We start from the raw sequence: 17,126 nt of genomic DNA on the forward strand, positions 1-17,126 counted from the left end.
CAAGAAGAAAGTATCACTCACTGATGTCGCAATACCATGGGACACCAGAGCAGATGATAAAAAGAGAAAAAATGGATAAGTATCAAGACCTGAAAATAGAAATAAGAAGGATATGGGATATGCCAGTGGAAATTTTACCCATAATCACGATCCCAAGATCCCTGAAAAGGAACCTAGAAAAACTAGATGCCGAAGTACCTCCAGGACTCAAGCAGAAGAGTGTGCTATTAGAAACAGCGCACCTAGTGAGAAAAGTGATGGACTCCTTAGGAGGCAGGATGCAACCCGGAACCCCACACTAAATACCACCCAGTCGAATAGGATGACTGAGATAGAATAATAATAATAATAATAATAATAATAATAATAATAATAATAATAATAATAATAATAATAATAATAATAATAATAATAATAACATGACAAAAATCGAAATAAGAAATATGGAGATAAATGCGGAGGTAGTACAATGATTATAAGTGAAAGAATGGATTGGATTGCACTGACACGCTTTGGTAACATGGAAAGAATGCAGGACGTTGGGCTAATGAAAAGAAGTTTATATAGTAGCCTATACAGGTTATGATACTTCTTTGAAACTATTTCATTTAAACAAATTTAATTTACCTAAGAACATTATAGTGCAAATTGTGGGTGTATGAATGTCAACTCCAAAATCTCGAAGTACCATTTTCAGTAAGTCTGCGGCACGATCCCCCCAACGCAGGTCTTTTCATTGGAATTGTTTCTTTAACTACTTGCAACTTATTTACAATTCTAGGTGTCAACCTTAACTGCAAATTCACTTTTGAGAAACACAGTCGGTCTCTCTCTTCTTCAGTTGCTCGGAACGGTCGGTGAACTGAGAACATCTTTTAATTCTTTTATTCTTCTACGTTTTGAATACTGTTCCGTTTGATCCTCAACAGCTGACCCGCATCATCAGTCGTTGAATAAAAGTTTAGCAAGATGTTTCGTAATTCTGATCAGGCTTTGCATTCATATATACTCCGATTATGCTATATACTATCCAGTACGTTGTAACAGATGAACAGTTAATTCTAAAATTTTTGCCTTTTCTTCTGTGAGGTTCAGTACTGACTAAACTGTAGTCGGATCGTTGGAATGTCAAAAGTTCAAACTTGGTGCAATCTCTTTTTTAAGGATGACACGAGCCTCCCTTCGTAATTTATTTTTCAATTATTCTATTTGCTTTCTTCGCTATTTCCCTTTTATAGTTTATTAATTACTTCTCAAATTGTTTGCCTGAAGTGGGCTGCTTTCCCCATTGAGGCCATTGGGCTTGACAGTATTTTGTTTTTCCAAGTAGGGTTCAAGCTGGGCTTACAGTGATGATAAATAATTATGATTCGGAAGTAATGGAAGGAAGGTGACAGGAAGACCTAGAAAGGTTGTTGGATGGATGGCAAGAAAGAGATACTGTACTGAGAAGGAAGGGATTTAAAATTTCTAGGGAGCGCGAGTTTATATAAGATAGCGGAGAATGGGGACGTTTGTAGTTACGGCCTAAGCGTCGTTTTCAGAAGGAAATTGAATGGAAAGCGTTCGTGCTGTTTTTCTTCTGTTTTTACTTTCCTTTTACATGCGCTAATCCAGAAACAGAGATGAGAAAAGAGCAAATTTCAGCTAGATGACATGGGCTAGCTCTGTCTCCAACAGAAAAACACGCCTTCTGCTGCCACAACACCCTTTCTAAATCAGCGTTCAAAATCAAATGCAACGATACACAACAATTTATGTTCCCAACTTCGCAATTGCTCCACTGTACTGGAGGCTCTTAACAATCGTTAACAATGAAAGGTGTCGTAACCACACGTTTCTTCCCAAACATTGTCTACCAACATTAGAAAAAAAAAGACAAAAATAGTCTTACCTTATTTCAAGTGGATATACTAAAATTCTTCTGGTTCTGCTATCTTCTGTACGTTTGTAGACCGAATGGTTCACAAGAAGCAAACAAATGGTCCATGGCGCCGTCGTCTATCGCAGTAGTACCACTCACCGCTGTGACAAACTTAGGAATGGGCAAGGGTAGGCCTAAATCAAGCGGGCATATAAAAATTTGCTGTCTATCGGTAAAAACTATGACTGGACGCACGATCCAGGTCATCCTGTGCATGGAGTTGGTTCGATTTAAAGGGCGCTACCCATACCTCGGTGATCAACAACACATCTAAATTGCATAAAAAAAAAAAATAAGGATAGGCTGATACGTGGCCGCCATTTACATCAAAGACAAACTTGAGAAAAACAAGCTGAAAATAAGCGAAATCTCAGATTCTGAATAACTGATAAGTAAGGCCATTTTCGGAGTTTTAGCGCACGCTGAACAACTGCTTCATGAAATATCACTAGTTGACCGTCGTTTTACTTACTAATGAACCTGCCTTCTTTCGTTACATATAACTTTACTGCGCATGTCCTACCGCCATGGTGGCTACAGAGAGACTTCATGGATGATGGAATGCAGAGGCAGGCAAATTTGCGCCAAAATATCATCTGGGAAACTTACCATTGTTACATAAGTGGCGGGAAACTACGAAAACGGAATCAAAATAATGCTCTAGCTATTTATAAATTATAAATAGTTTCCCAGAGATAAATACAGAAAACGAAATTTTAACTAAACGTGTTTCATAGAAAATGGAACATAGACCTATGGCAAACTATAATAAAAGATATTAACTCTGCGTTTATAATGTGTTTGCTTTCTGTTTCATGAATTGATTTTTTAAAAAGTCTCATTAATGAGAAAAATGAATGCAATTTCTGCTGCTCGGTGTTTAGAGAGGAAAATTTCTCTATATATTTCCAACAAATCATAAAATATGCTAAAAGTGGGTAGATGCCTATAATAAAGCCAATGACCCCGGCTGTTGCCTGTTGGTTTTTAGACCTATTCAGGGTCATCCTGCCCTTTTTCACCACTCCTCTCTTTTCTTCTTAGGTTCGTTCGTCCTTCCTTCACTAGTCTCTTTGTCTTGATTTTCTCTTCTATGAACTGATTATATCTATGTTCTTTCTACCTCTCTCCTTCCCTCTGGCCATTTTATTTCTTCTGCCATGCGTATATCCCCTCTGAACTTTTCGTGGCTGTTTGGTAATATTAGCCTACGCCTGATGGCGTTTCATTTACTTTTCATATTTTCCTTGTCTCTCTGGAAACTTGTCATTCTTGGGTGCCTACAGAGGTCTTACAAAAGCATCTGCTCTTTTTCTTGTGCTTTTTAATTCTCTCCTATGAGTTTTAGTTCCTTTCTTTAGCCAGTAATGCGAAATAGGTCGTTACATAATGATGTCTCGTCCGCTCTCAAGCTTTTTATCCGCTTTCTTCTTCTTAGCGATTTCTGTTATGCTACTTACTATTCTGACGTCTCTTTCACATGAAGTATGTTTTCGGGTTCTAGCTATTTTTGGTTTGTTAATCCTTGTTTTTTATTAGTTTCATCCACATTATTTAATTTTGTCTATTGGTTATTTGCTGTGATGTTCCCATCCGTCCTTTGATATGCATTTTGTTTTGTCAGTTTCTACTGTTCAAACTGAATGACATTTCTTCTGCTCTGTCATTGCTGGTCTCAGGCAGTGTCTGTTATCTGGCGTCTCTTGCCTTTCACGTTCCCTTCCTACCTGCTCGTGCTCAGTCCCATTTTTCGCTCTTTTTAAAAGCAACCTAATTCCCTTCCACCTTTGTCAGTTTTCTTTTAGTGCTTCCACCAGCTTCTCCCTTTCTTATCTTATTAGGTCTCTGTATATTTTACCTTTTTCTAATTTTCCAGTTTCGTCTTATTTGATAATTATAGTCCATTTTCTCTTTTACAGCTTAATCAATACCGAAATTGATCTGTGTTTTTCCCTTTCGATTCCCGCTGCTGTAATCTTTCTTATCCTTTTAATTATTCTTTTTATTTCATCAGTTTCAACTTCCAGTTAGCCTGACCTTGTATTGCCGCTTGAAACAAGGCCCTATGTGCTGTGCTCCACAGAAACAAAATGGAAGGCATATCTGTTTAGGCTCCAATAGTTTTCTTATCATCGCGTCATTCAAAGTACAACTGAAAAGAAAAGCTATTCAGGACTGTCCAAGGCCTGTGAAAACCTCGCACAGGTGGCAGTAACCTGGACCATCGGAGGAACTAAACATTTCCTAATTAGAGAATCGTTTAAAAGGCAAACGTCAGTAAACAGAAGTCAATTTCAACTGTCCTCTTTGTGTACTCTTTATTTTTGTTCTTGTACACTTCTCTCCTCTCTCTGTAGCCTTTCTCTTCCGCACTTCGGTTTTCTGTTGAACTGCCATGACATAATTATATAAGCACGCTTTTCCAGATGATAACTTGGTGCTTATTTTAACTACCATGTGACACACCCACACACTTTAGTTTTGTGTACTTTTTTAAACAATGTGCTATGAAGTAATAAAACACTTGAAGGTAATTTCAGTTCTTTACTAGATGGCAAAATTTTACATATGTATGTATATATATATATATATATATATATATATATATATATATATATATATATATATATATATATATATATATTTATATATATGCATATATATATATGTGTGTTTTTATATATATGTATATATACATATAAATTGTGCATATATATATACAATATATATAATATATATTATATATATATATATATATATATATATATATATATATATATATATATATATATATATATATATATATATATATATATATATTAGAATACCTACAATTGCTGTTTTGTTCTGGGTTACTTATGACTAAGATGAATAATAAAAATGATTTCAAGATTAAAAGCTCAAATACACATATAATGCATATATATATATATATATATATATATATATATATATATATATATATATATATATATATATATATATATATTAGAATATTTACAATTGCTGTTTTGTTGTGGGTTACTTATGACTAAGATGAAAAATAAAAAATGATTTCAAGATCAAAAGTTCACTACAGGAAAGCTACAGAGACGATATAAGTCCACATTCGACAATCTTTATTTTCTGAATGTCTCGATACCGCAAGATGGCGTCCTGCAGTACCTCAAGTCCTTCTTCTACCGTTCCGAGGTGATGGCAACCATCATTTATGAAATTATCTCTGGTAACGATAAAAAGCAGTGTAGTATCGCCTTCATATACCCCAACGTCCCCTGCCTTCCATGACTTCTCTTCATAGATCTCTCTCTCCATCTCCTCTCCTAAATCTACCCCCGACAACAGCATGTTATAATAACCCATATCAACGTTTTCACCGTCTTCATCCTTGCAGTCCACACCCAAGACCTGTGAGTTGGCGTAAGAGGTTCCCAGATCTCCCGCGCACAAATGGAGGAAGTTGAGGGCGAGGTTTCCCTCGTCCATCACTTTGATTATTATTCTTCCAAGATGTGTCCCGTCCACACTCAGATCAAGGAATGCCCTTCGGGAGGACATTTTCATCAGGTATTCAAGCTGCCAATGCAAAGAAAGAGTTTCATTAAGACCTACTGGAAAACAATTGATTGAATATACATACATACATACATACATACACACACACACACACACACACATATATATATATATATATATATATATATATATATATATATATATATATATATATATTTATATATATTTTTACATGACACTCACATGATTTATATATCCAACTTTACATACATATTTTATATCTAAATGATTGTTTAATATGCATACATATATATATATATACATGATTTATATATCCAACTTTATATATATATATATTTATATAGGTAAAGTGAAATAATGATTGTAATCGCAATGGCACATGCAAATCCTTTACTCAGGTAAAAGTGACTGCAACAAATCCTTTGGCTTTATATCTAAAAATGGGTTAGATGTAAAAAAGTTTGAATATGCATACATATATATATATATATATATATATATATATATATATATATATATATATATATATATATATATATATATATATATATATATATATATATATATATATATATAATTTTGTCATGATGTGTACCAAGTACTTGGTTATTACACAACTAATCACAGAATTCAAAATTTTACCTCACTTCAGCCAGATACCTGAACTCTCAACAATAGAATTGCAACTGAGTACTCTAAAGGCAACAGTAATCCCTTAACAAACACTAATCATGTGAGAAACCAGTCTAAGTTTATCAAAAGAAGTGTGAGGTATCAACATTTAAACAAGAAATACACTAAAGTAAAGGGCATCACTCCATCAATCAACTTTAACTGTTTCCCTGGTCTTAATTCACTTCAGCAAAACTAAAGGAACAAAACATGTATATCACTTTGCCATAGGTACACAAGTAATCTTATTCACTGGTTTTCAATAAATGAAACACTGTTTTTAAAAATTTTAAATAAAAAATAATTTTTAAATTCAAAATTCATTATTAGAATTCACAATCTGAAAAAACTATTACTTGAAAACAAAATTTAATTAATTCTTGAGTTAAACTAAAAGGTTAATTTATCAGGAAATTAAATCAATCAAGCAAAATTTAAACTATCAAGAATTACTCAAGATTTGAAAAGAAAATCTTAGTAAATGAAAATTAAATCAAGTATGCAATGTTAAATTAAGAAATACTTAAATTGTAAGAGCCCGTCGCCCTGATGCCGTCTCTTCCAAACACACATGTGTGGTCTCCCGCTGCCAGCCGCTCCCACGCACAGCGCTACCCCTGCTTACTTCATGTAGCCGCGGCACTCTCCAATGCCCCAGTCCTTACACTGGTGACCCCGGAGTGACCTGAAGGACCCAGCCGACCCACGATGATGACCCACGCGCCAACAGACCCTTCGCCGCCTCGCTGCTTCCCGCTGTTCCCGAGTTCTCAATAGATGTCCGACCCTCCGAGATGACCCACCCCACCACCGGAGCCCTGGATGCCTCCTCCAGGAAACCTGAAGCCGCCCCCGCACTCATACTGGATGAGCTGACCAACGAAGGGCCAGCCAACGTCATCCTTCAGCCTGCTGCTGCCCCCCCTCGAGCTGAGTACCAAGGATCAGCCGCTGTCATCCTTCAGCCCTCGAGCCGGCTACCGAAGGATCGGCCTCCTTCAGCCAGCTACCGAAGGATCATCCGACGTCACCCTTCAACCCGCTCCCGTCCTCCTCGAGCTCCTGCCGGCCAGGGCTGCCCTTCAGCCTCCTACCCGCACCTAGCCCAAGCCCTTCGAGCCAACTACAATTGTCGGCAAGACAATTTCTGTGTCGATGCCTTGCTTGGTGGGGGGAGCATTTGTAAGAGCCCATCGCTGTCTCTTCCAAACACATGTGTGGGGACTCCCGCTGCCAGCCGCTCCCACGCACAGTGCTACCCCCGCTTACTTTGCGTATCCGCGGCACTCTTCAATGCCCCAGTCTTTACAAAATTGCTAAGTAAATAAACGTTAAACCACCTCTATATAAAATGTGGAAAATTAAGAGATTGCAAACACAAGAATACACAAAAATACATAAACAATTTACCAAAAACAATTTCACTAAGGGCTTAATATATACCTTAGTATACCATGGTAATAATAAGTAAAATTCCCATTACCTTTCATAAGCTTGTGAAAACTTTTGCAAAATTACTTGAAATGCAGCTGCTATAGATTCACAAACATATACACTTTCTTCTATCAGATCTCAAAAGCTAAAACTAATATCAATGACCACACAAATATTTTATGTTAACCACTTCTCTCCTTTGAAAGAGAGAGAGAGAGAGAGAGAGAGAGAGAGAGAGAGAGAGAGAGAGAGAGAGAGAGAGAAGGAGGGAACCACATGAACGGTCTCTGAAGTCAGAATAAGCAAAGTTTAGGATTCCAGCTACAAGTAAAACAATCAGATGACATCATTATTAAGGCATTTTGGGAACGAGATACAACAGAAAATTCTAGGAAAGGAAAATAACATCACTTCCTGAGCAAAACGTTTTGGGGCCAAAACTAGCGTGTTAGAACAATACATGATTAGAGCAATATAATCTTAAACATGAAGCAATTGCCATGTGCTTTGGTGCAACAACTTGTTCGTATTTCTCAAAAAGGTACATGTCTTAACCAGAAAATCGTATGGGACAAAGCTGCTAACAAACTCTTAATACGATCAAAATAGATGCAGCTGGCTAATCATAAATGGCATGTTTTAAAACAAGACGAAGAACCGAAGTTGGTTTTCAGAACTGAGCAGCCTATTGTTACCCTGACCTGTCAACACATTATCTTTCACAATGACAATCGAAGCAAAACAGAGTATTTGCTACCACACACACGTGTTGCTGGTATACTATGTTACTATTAAAACACATTATTTATTCTAAATTACGCTGTTAAGTTATCTAAATCACTAACTCTTTTTGAGATCTGACATTACACTACATACGATACTTCAACTGTTATTATCATGACACAAAGCACATGATAACTAGAACAGTAAATATATCAAAATCATGGAAAGATATACATTTTAAAGACATCATGAGTATATATATTTATAATATATATATATATATATATATATATATATATATATATATATATATATATATATATATATATAATGTATGTGTATATACATATATGTATGTATGTATTTATAAACCAGCATAAATAGTGACTTCACCCACTTCACTGGTCCACGTGCTATCACTTAAGAGAGAATTACCCTCTTTTCTCCTCGTCTTACAAGTCTTTATTTTGCCTTGTTTTCCTAAATCTTATATCATTTACATTTTTATTCTGTTTGTGTGTACACATAACACATACTTATTTGAATTCGAAAGACAGTGCTAAAGGTGAAGTTGAGTAATAATACCACTATCATTGAAAACATCCTTTATGATAATAATAATAATAATAATAATAATAATAATAATAATAATAATAATAATAATAATAATAATAATAATAATGATATAATATTCCTTTACGATCATAATAATATTAACAGTAATAATAATAATGTTGGGAGAAAAACTCTCTATCATGAGACTTCATAAATGTTCTAAAGGGTCCACAATAATATAATTTTAAAGGCTCGAGTAGAATTTTATAAAAGTCTTGAACCCTTCTCTGGGTTCATTTTTTTATTTTTGAAGATGAGCCCAGAGAAGGGTTCGAAAACTTTTATAAAATTCTATTTGAGCCTTTAACAATTATATTATTGTGGATCCTTTAGATTAGAACAATAATGATAATAATCATCACCATCATATTAACATCAGTGTTATGAAAACTACCTCACTGCATCGGTTCTGTAATTTATATTTTTGATTTTCTGATCATTTTCTCTTTCCGAGGGCTATTGGCATGCAAGTGTTTCCCCTATATTCATCAGTTGTGTGTGTGTGTGTGTGTGTGAAAGAGAGAGAGAGAGAATGATTGGCCAAGTACCGGAAATGCTCAAAATCCCATGTACTTCATACGCGCAATCCAAGTGTGTGGCATCAGCCAAAATGAAACCACTTCTATCGACAAAACTACATAACGATACAAACATTTGAAAAAGAAACGGCACAAGTAATAACAACAATAACGCATGATACGCAGACATTACTTCCACCAGTGCCAACTATTTTTGAAAAAGCGACTTGATATTTGGCTTTGAGAACTGAGAGAAATTTAGGAAACAGTGACTTCATTTCGCTAAATCTGCTTTCATAAAAACAGGAATTAACTATCGATAAAAACTGCAAAAAACACTTTTCAAAATTAGTGAATTTATTTGTTCTCATCCTTTCCTTTATCCAGGTCCTAAAATTTTCAACGCATTTTCTTTGCATTTAATATTTCCAGGTAATACAGGAAGACAAGTGGCCTCGATTACCAACAGAAAGTAAAGAAAGAAAAAGAAGAAAAAAAGAAGCAAACTGACCGCAAAGACATCAGTCATAAGTTTGGAGTCATTACCTTTGGCTTCCGGTTCATCTCCTTTGTAAAAAGATTAGTTATAATTTGTGAACTGGGCCGATGGTGGGCTCACCTCTCCCTTCCCATATGAGACCTCTTAACCTCAGCATATGAACTATTCATGATGTTAATTTCTAATGAAGAAACTCCTAACTCTCTCGTAGTCGTTACAAAGACTTCCTTTTCAAGTCTTTGCCTGAACTCAGTACAGAAATATGCTAGGAATTTCTTCATTAGGAAGAAACTCTTATCATATTGCTGAGTTCAAGCAAAGACTTGAACTTAGTAATATGTTAGGATTTTCTTCCTAATGAAGAAACTCCTAACATTTCATTGTGCTGAGGTCAGGAAAGACTTGAAAAGGAAGCCTTTGTGAGGACAATGAGAGACAACAGGAGTTGATAGCCACTCCCTTTGTGAAATAATCGTACCTGTATGACATAGCTTTTTGGTGGCACATCACCTTCCTCAAGATGATCGAGAGAGACCTGGTTTTTGGACCCAATCTTGACGCGAGCCACCCTTTGCTTCCCTTTGAAAGTCTCCACAGCAAAGACCTCTCTGTGGGCATCGCTCCTCAACGGACCACATAAACTTCGGAGGATATTCACCTGGGGTAATTGTTACATTAAATGCCAGACCCCGCTCATGGAAGATTCGAAAGCATAAATATTGGTCATTACTTAAGCATTCAAAGGTTTTGTCTTTTCATCAAACATTTTGTTTTCTCGGCCGAAGTTTCTGCCGTTCAAAATAAATTCTAGCCTTTCACTCCAAGCCTTTATTATGGTTTTGCCGTTCAAAATAAATTGTAGCCTTTATTATGTTTTTGCTGTTCACAGTAAATTCTAGCCTTTCACTCCAAGCCTGTATCATATTCTTGCAGTTCGAAATAAATTCTAGCCTTTCAATCTAAGCCTTTAATATAATTTTGCCGTTCAAAATAAATTCTAGTCTTTCACTTCAAACCTTTAATATATTTTGCAGTTCAAAATAAATTCTAGCCTTTCACTCCAAGCCTTTAATTATTTTTTTGTAGTTCAAAATAAATTCTAGCCTTTCCTTCCAAACCTTTAAAATGTTTTTGCCGTTCAAAATAAATTCTAGCCTTTCAGTCCAAGCCTTTAATATATTTTTGCAGTTCAAAATAAATTCTAGCCTTTCAATCTAAACCTTTAATATAATTTTGCAGTTCAAAATAAATTCTAGTCTTTCACTTCAAACCTTTAATATATTTTTGCAGTTCAAAATAAATTCTAGCCTTTCACTCCAAGCCTTTAATAAATTTTTGTAGTTCAAAATAAATTCTAGCCATTCACATGTTTTTGCCAAAATAAAACCTTTGCAAAATATTTTTGCAGTTCAAAATAAATTCTAGCCTTTCAGTCTAACCCTTTAATATATTTTTGCAGTTCAAAATAAATTCTGGTCTTTCACTTCAAACCTTTAATATATTTTGCAGTTCAAAATAAATTCTAGACTTTCACTCCAAACCTTTATTATATTTTTGCAGTTCAAAATAAATTCTAGCCTTTCACTCCAAGCCTTTAATATATTTTTGCAGTTCAAAATAAATTCTAGCCTTTCACATGTTTTTGCAGTTCAAAATAAATTCTAGCCTTTCACTCCAAGCCTTTAATATATTTTTGCAGTTCAAAATAAATTCTAGCCTTTCACTCCAACCTTTAATATAGTTTTGCAGTTCAAAATAAATTCTAGCCTTTCACTTCAAACCTTTAATATATTTTTGCAGTTCGAAATAAATTCTAGCCTTTCACTCCAAGACTTAAACATATTTTTGCAGTGCAAAATAAATTCTAGCCTTTCACTCCAAGTCTTTAATATATTTTTTGCAGTTCAAAATAAATTCTAGCCTTTCACTCCAAGCCCTTAGCATATTTTTGCAGTTCAGAATACATTCTAGCCTTTCACTCCAAGCCTTTAATATATTTTTGCAGTTCAAAATAATTCTAGCCTTTCACTCCAAGCCTTTAATATACTTTTGTCTTTATCTTGAAGATAGGAAAAAAAATTTAATTCGCAATATATTATCTTCCTAATGTATGTTTAAGATGAAAATATTTAACAGACAATTTATTGGTAACTATTAATTTTTCCCTATATGTAAGAAAAAGAAAGACTTTACCGTGATGTTCACAGAACTTTCGTCTTCTATTCTCCCTAATTCCACCGAGACATTTTCCAACCTTATTTTCGTGCTTAGACTTTCCTAGAATGACAAGTCAAGAGAGAGAAATCAGGAAAAATGTTCATTAATTAGCCTTATCAAGACAAAAATTATAAAAAAACTTTTAATAGGACAACTACAACGCGTACTTATTTTATATCATGACTGATTACGGGATCATAACGTTTACTGATACCAAACAACTTTTCGGATTATACAAAAGATTTAGTTCATAAAGATAACAGACAGAAAATATATAAATGTTTATCAAAATTGCCTCATGGAAAAAATATATTGGTAAGTACATACTAACAGAAGCTTTCTTTAATATTCAATGAATAATTTGAAGATATTCTAATTATTTAGGTGATTGAAATAATAGGAGTAAGAAAAGAAATGGTAATTTTACGTGTAGGTTGAATAATTACGAGAGAGAGAGAGAGAGAGAGAGAGAGAGAGAGAGAGAGAGAGAGAGAGAGAGAGAGAGAGAGAGAGAGCAAAACCTCACCTTAATAATATCTTCTTTTTCTCTTTCGTTCTTCTGAAGAAGCGCCTTGATTTCTTGGATTTCCTCCGGAGCTTCATTTAGAATCCCTTTACTTTCGTCCATAACGACTCCAGCTGCAGAAAAGCCTTTTGTTTCTTTCAGTTCATCATCAGATTTCTTGATCTTTGCTTTCTTATGTCGTATAACGTTTAGTCGGCCCGTCAGCAATTTGGAATTCTGATCAATTTTGCTCAAAGTTTTTTTGTTTAAAAGTTTCAACTTTTGCAGCATGTGGGTAAGTCCCTCAGCTCCTCTGTGGTTTTCAAGGGCATCAGCTTTCATCCCTTTTAATATTTCAAGGGCATCCAATACCAGAGTCTCTGTTTCCTCATAGTCAGCGATGCGCTTCTGAGTAAAATTCACCCTGAAACCGTTAATGAACTCTTCAAAAGAAGACACTGATCCTCTCGAAGGCTTGGCTCCTTTGTGCTTTGCAGCATCGAGGAGGTTCCTGTTGAGTAACAGGTCTTCGGCTGACACTGCTGTGAATGCCCTCTTGCAAACAGGGCAAGCTTTCGTCTGGCTGGAGATGAGCTTATCGATGCAACAGCCGCATAACGTGTGGGAACAAGGGAGGATCCTCGGGCAGCGATCGTCACTGAACTCATTGCTGCAAATGTCACACTCAAGGGGATTGTAAGCCTAGAAAAGGTAGCAAACAATGAATCTTTTGTAAATAAATGAGAGATTGCGTATACTTTTATAATGACTGACATGAAATATACAATCATATGTAATGGTAACATTGCTACTGATTATAACAGAAGAAAAACAATGTTCAATGAGGAAGGAATTTTCAGTAACCTGAACAGAATAAATTTGTTTACCAGTGATTAAGTGTTAGCCCTTCGTATATAATAATGAAAATTTGGATTTGTTTTCGTTATGGTGACGTGATTCTGATACTAAGTAAGAAATCTCAACCAGCACTATGTCAAAACATCCACTTTGTTCAACTATAATAAGAGATTGAAAATCTATGAATTTAAGCCATACTTATGGGAATCTGAAGTGTCTCCAAGATTGGTATGAGTTAGGCTATGAGGATATATGACACCAAGGAGACGGCGAAATGAAATGAATGTGAAGAGTTATGGTGGGAGAATAGAAGTGGTTGACTCGTCAAGGTATCTGAGAGTAAATATTATTATCAGATGGTGGCAGGATGAGAGAAGAGGTGAGTCAGGGTAGGTGAAGCAAGAGAGATAAGGTGTATGCAAAAAATTTGGCAGAGAGTTGAAGTGTCTAAAACATCCCAAGATGGAAAACTGAAAATGATAGTTGAACCAACTCTCCTCTATGGAACAGAAGTGTGGATATTGAATGTGAAAGATGAACAAAGGTTGATGTTGTTGAGGGAAATGATTTGTGCGGTACCTGTGGTGTAAGGAAAATAGAAAAGATAAGAAATGTGAAACAAACATTGACTTTGTGATATGTGTTAGTTTGGAGGAGATGCTCCAGTCTTGCGGAAAGTTAAAAGAAGACATGTTGGTGTGTAGGTTAGATGACGGGGAAGAGGTACTAGAAGGGAAGGGTCTTAACATTCAAGAAGCACGAGAGGTTTATAGGGCTTGCACGATGAAAGTAACTGGCAATGGTGATCGCTGAACACATTCCTGCAAACGCCACACTCCAAGGCATGGGACGCCTGAAAAGGACACGCAAGTCAGTTATCCTTCCAGATGTAACAGTAATCTCCTATGAGATGAAATTTCTTCAACACCAGACTTTGCCGAAGAACCTCGAGGTATGAACAATGTTTGCAAGTATGCAAGGCAGGATATATCTGGAAGACAATGATTTCCCTTTTAACAAGTTGGCAAAGATAATGCAGTTATTGAGAATCACGAAACAAAGCTGGAAATGATCTTCTTAGGACAAGTCAAGTGAAAAACTTCATGACTTTTACTCAGGATTAATCATGACTTTTACTATGGTACCGAGCAGTATACGTGACATTGTCGCTTTCCCAGGGTAATCTTCTCTTACACTGGGTTATTCGGATTCTGGATAATTACCTTCCTAAGGGAACAGGTTCCCTTCAAAAACAATCTTTTTTGAAATAATACATTTAAAAAAAATCTCCTTTTAAAGTCTCAGTTTACCTAAACCTGTGAGATACAAAGCAATACGGAACGCCATTCGGGTCTATGGTAGCATTTTCGTCCATTTTATGCATTTTTGGCCTGAGAGAGAGAGAGAGAGAGAGAGAGAGAGAGAGAGAGAGAGAGAGAGAGAGAGAGAGAGAGAGAGAGATGGGGGCGGTGCGGTTGTTACTGCAATCAGCTGGTTGATCTTCGTTTTTGTTTCCTACACAGTTTAATTAAATGTAACTGAATCTGCAACAGCTATGGTTACTTTTCCATTTGTTATTGTTTTTCTCTATATATCGCAGCATATTTAGGATAATGAGCAATATATTGTTTCAAGTGGGAAACATGCCTACTGTACTGAATGAGACACAATGGCAATGCTCTAAAGGACCTGTAACAATTTTTCTACCTGAATCATTTGCTTCCTCCCCTCAACAGTTTTTTTTTATTGAAATACCCAAAGAGATTTACCAATTCCACTTTGCTGTTTTTTCTGTTCATACTGAAGAACCGTTCAGTAAGAAAAATGTACTAAAAGCAGACACAGCCTGTACTGCATGCAAGGCACAAATGGTTTTTAATGCAAATGATTTTAAATGTCAGTGTTTAACTTAGTTTAGCAGATCCCTTACAAGCTTTTGAAATTTATTTGGAATGTTTTCCATAAAATCTATAGTTTCTGTAGTTTCTTGATAAGTATTAAAAAGGTTATAATGTTTTCAATATTATTATAACAGGTAAACAAATTACATGTGTATGCCATTATCTATACGTACAATGTGTAAGTTTGGTAAATGTGAATAAGTCCCTAAAGAATATCTAGGCTGTGCAACTTTTATGTCTGCGTCTTATGTGTAAGTAATCTTAATTTAAGTTTTGTTTGAGAGATTTTTTTGCGGAAAATTATCTGTTTAACAGGCTTTGATATGAAGCACTTGGAGGCCTGACGTGGATACCATTACGTAAACTTAATGTTGATCAAATTGCATACGAAGATTATTCATCTAACTGAATGTTCTTTTATAAGATTATTTCATATACAGTACCTATGAGATAGACCACAGTCCAGATTCACGCCCTTTCTTTAATTATTGTCATCCTCCCTCGCCCAAGAGGCGTCCTTTGACTTTCTTTGGAGGAAGAATTACATATAAAGGCATTTGACTCTTCTGAGACACTTTCTGGCATTTTATGATAAAAAGTGAGAGAAGAAGCAAGAAAAAAAATGACGGAAGATTACGAATTCTAATGCTTAAAACATTTTGATAGAATTATAGAAAATTGAATACACACTTACAGAGCTGCAGAGTAATACTATGTAATAAATTAACATATCATTGATAATAAATAATGGCATTTTTATTAGAATGTCACGATACCCCTGAGAATATGAAGGCGTTTTGGTAAAACTCTTGTGATAAGAAATATTGTTGGAACCTATCCTCAAGGAGACAAGGCTTTCGATTCCTCGCATGAACTTTGCACCTTTTGCTCTCAGCTTCTTATTATAAATTAAAACACAGTTTAGCACATAAGATGTGAGTGTGGCAATGACCAACGTGTTGTTTTTTCTATTGAGCTACCTCCTGCTAGCAACTTCATTGTAGAGACTTGTTAAGAAACCGTCTATTCATGTGTGTGTACAAGACACGTATTTGTGTTTGTATTTTTCAGCTTCCAATCGGCTGAAAAGCCTCTGCGAGTAACGATAAATAATCCCTTACCATTTTGACTCTGCTGCAAGCAGCGGATTCCCAACTTTCGGACTAAAAATCGAATGGAAGATTCCTTCCGGCGGTGCTATTCCAGTGTTTCAGAAAAAACACACACACACACACAAATAACAGTTGTGTTTCTTGCAGGGGAGCTGAACGCTTAATAGCGTCACCTTTGTCGCCCTTGCCTTAACTAATCATTGTAAAAGCTTATCATGTGATAGCGTTTGCACCTTGACCGAATCATGTGATTCTGATAAGAAAGTCCGGAAGCAGTCCGTGCCTTAGTTGTTATGAATAAGCAGTAAACATTTAATCGGCCTGAGGGCGAGGTTTTTCTCTCAGTTAATTAAGACTTCTATTCTTCTTCGTCATTCAGTGAATCATATCAGAGGAACTTTTAAGGATCACATTTGATTTGTTTTTCATCCGGTCACCGTAACAATGATGACATCGGTAAAAAAAAACCTCGGCAGAGACTCCGTCATCAGCAGCACTATCATCGTCATCATCACCATCAAAGTTAATTTTTGGCGGCCCTCCTACCGATCTTCATTAGGCCCAACCGGCGTGCCCCAATTATTTCAGTTTCAGTTCATAATTTTCTTGAA

At 35.6% G+C, this 17,126-nt stretch overlaps 1 protein-coding gene across 4 annotated transcripts; it reads right to left on the minus strand.

The window, feature by feature from the left end:
* Positions 1–4,978: 4,978 nt before the first annotated feature.
* LOC136827985 (E3 ubiquitin-protein ligase trim-21-like) lies at positions 4,979–16,678 on the minus strand. Of its 4 annotated transcripts, none has more exons than XM_067085603.1 (5): positions 16,525–16,678; positions 12,666–13,346; positions 12,116–12,199; positions 10,401–10,580; positions 4,979–5,500 (listed from the first exon to the last, which is right to left on the minus strand). In XM_067085603.1, the coding sequence occupies exons 1-5, from the start codon at positions 16,525–16,527 to the stop codon at positions 5,009–5,011; spliced, it is 1,440 nt and encodes a 479-aa protein (XP_066941704.1). In that variant the 5' UTR covers positions 16,528–16,678; the 3' UTR covers positions 4,979–5,008. The 4 variants fall into 4 exon arrangements, with proteins under 4 accessions (XP_066941704.1, XP_066941703.1, XP_066941705.1 ...); XM_067085602.1 differs by lacking the exon at positions 16,525–16,678 and adding an exon at positions 14,250–14,492; XM_067085604.1 differs by lacking the exons at positions 10,401–10,580; positions 16,525–16,678 and adding an exon at positions 14,250–14,804.
* Positions 16,679–17,126: the final 448 nt, after the last annotated feature.

This window comes from Macrobrachium rosenbergii, chromosome 42 (assembly GCF_040412425.1).
Source record: "Macrobrachium rosenbergii isolate ZJJX-2024 chromosome 42, ASM4041242v1, whole genome shotgun sequence".
In the NCBI taxonomy this organism is placed as follows: Eukaryota; Metazoa; Arthropoda; class Malacostraca; order Decapoda; family Palaemonidae; genus Macrobrachium; species Macrobrachium rosenbergii.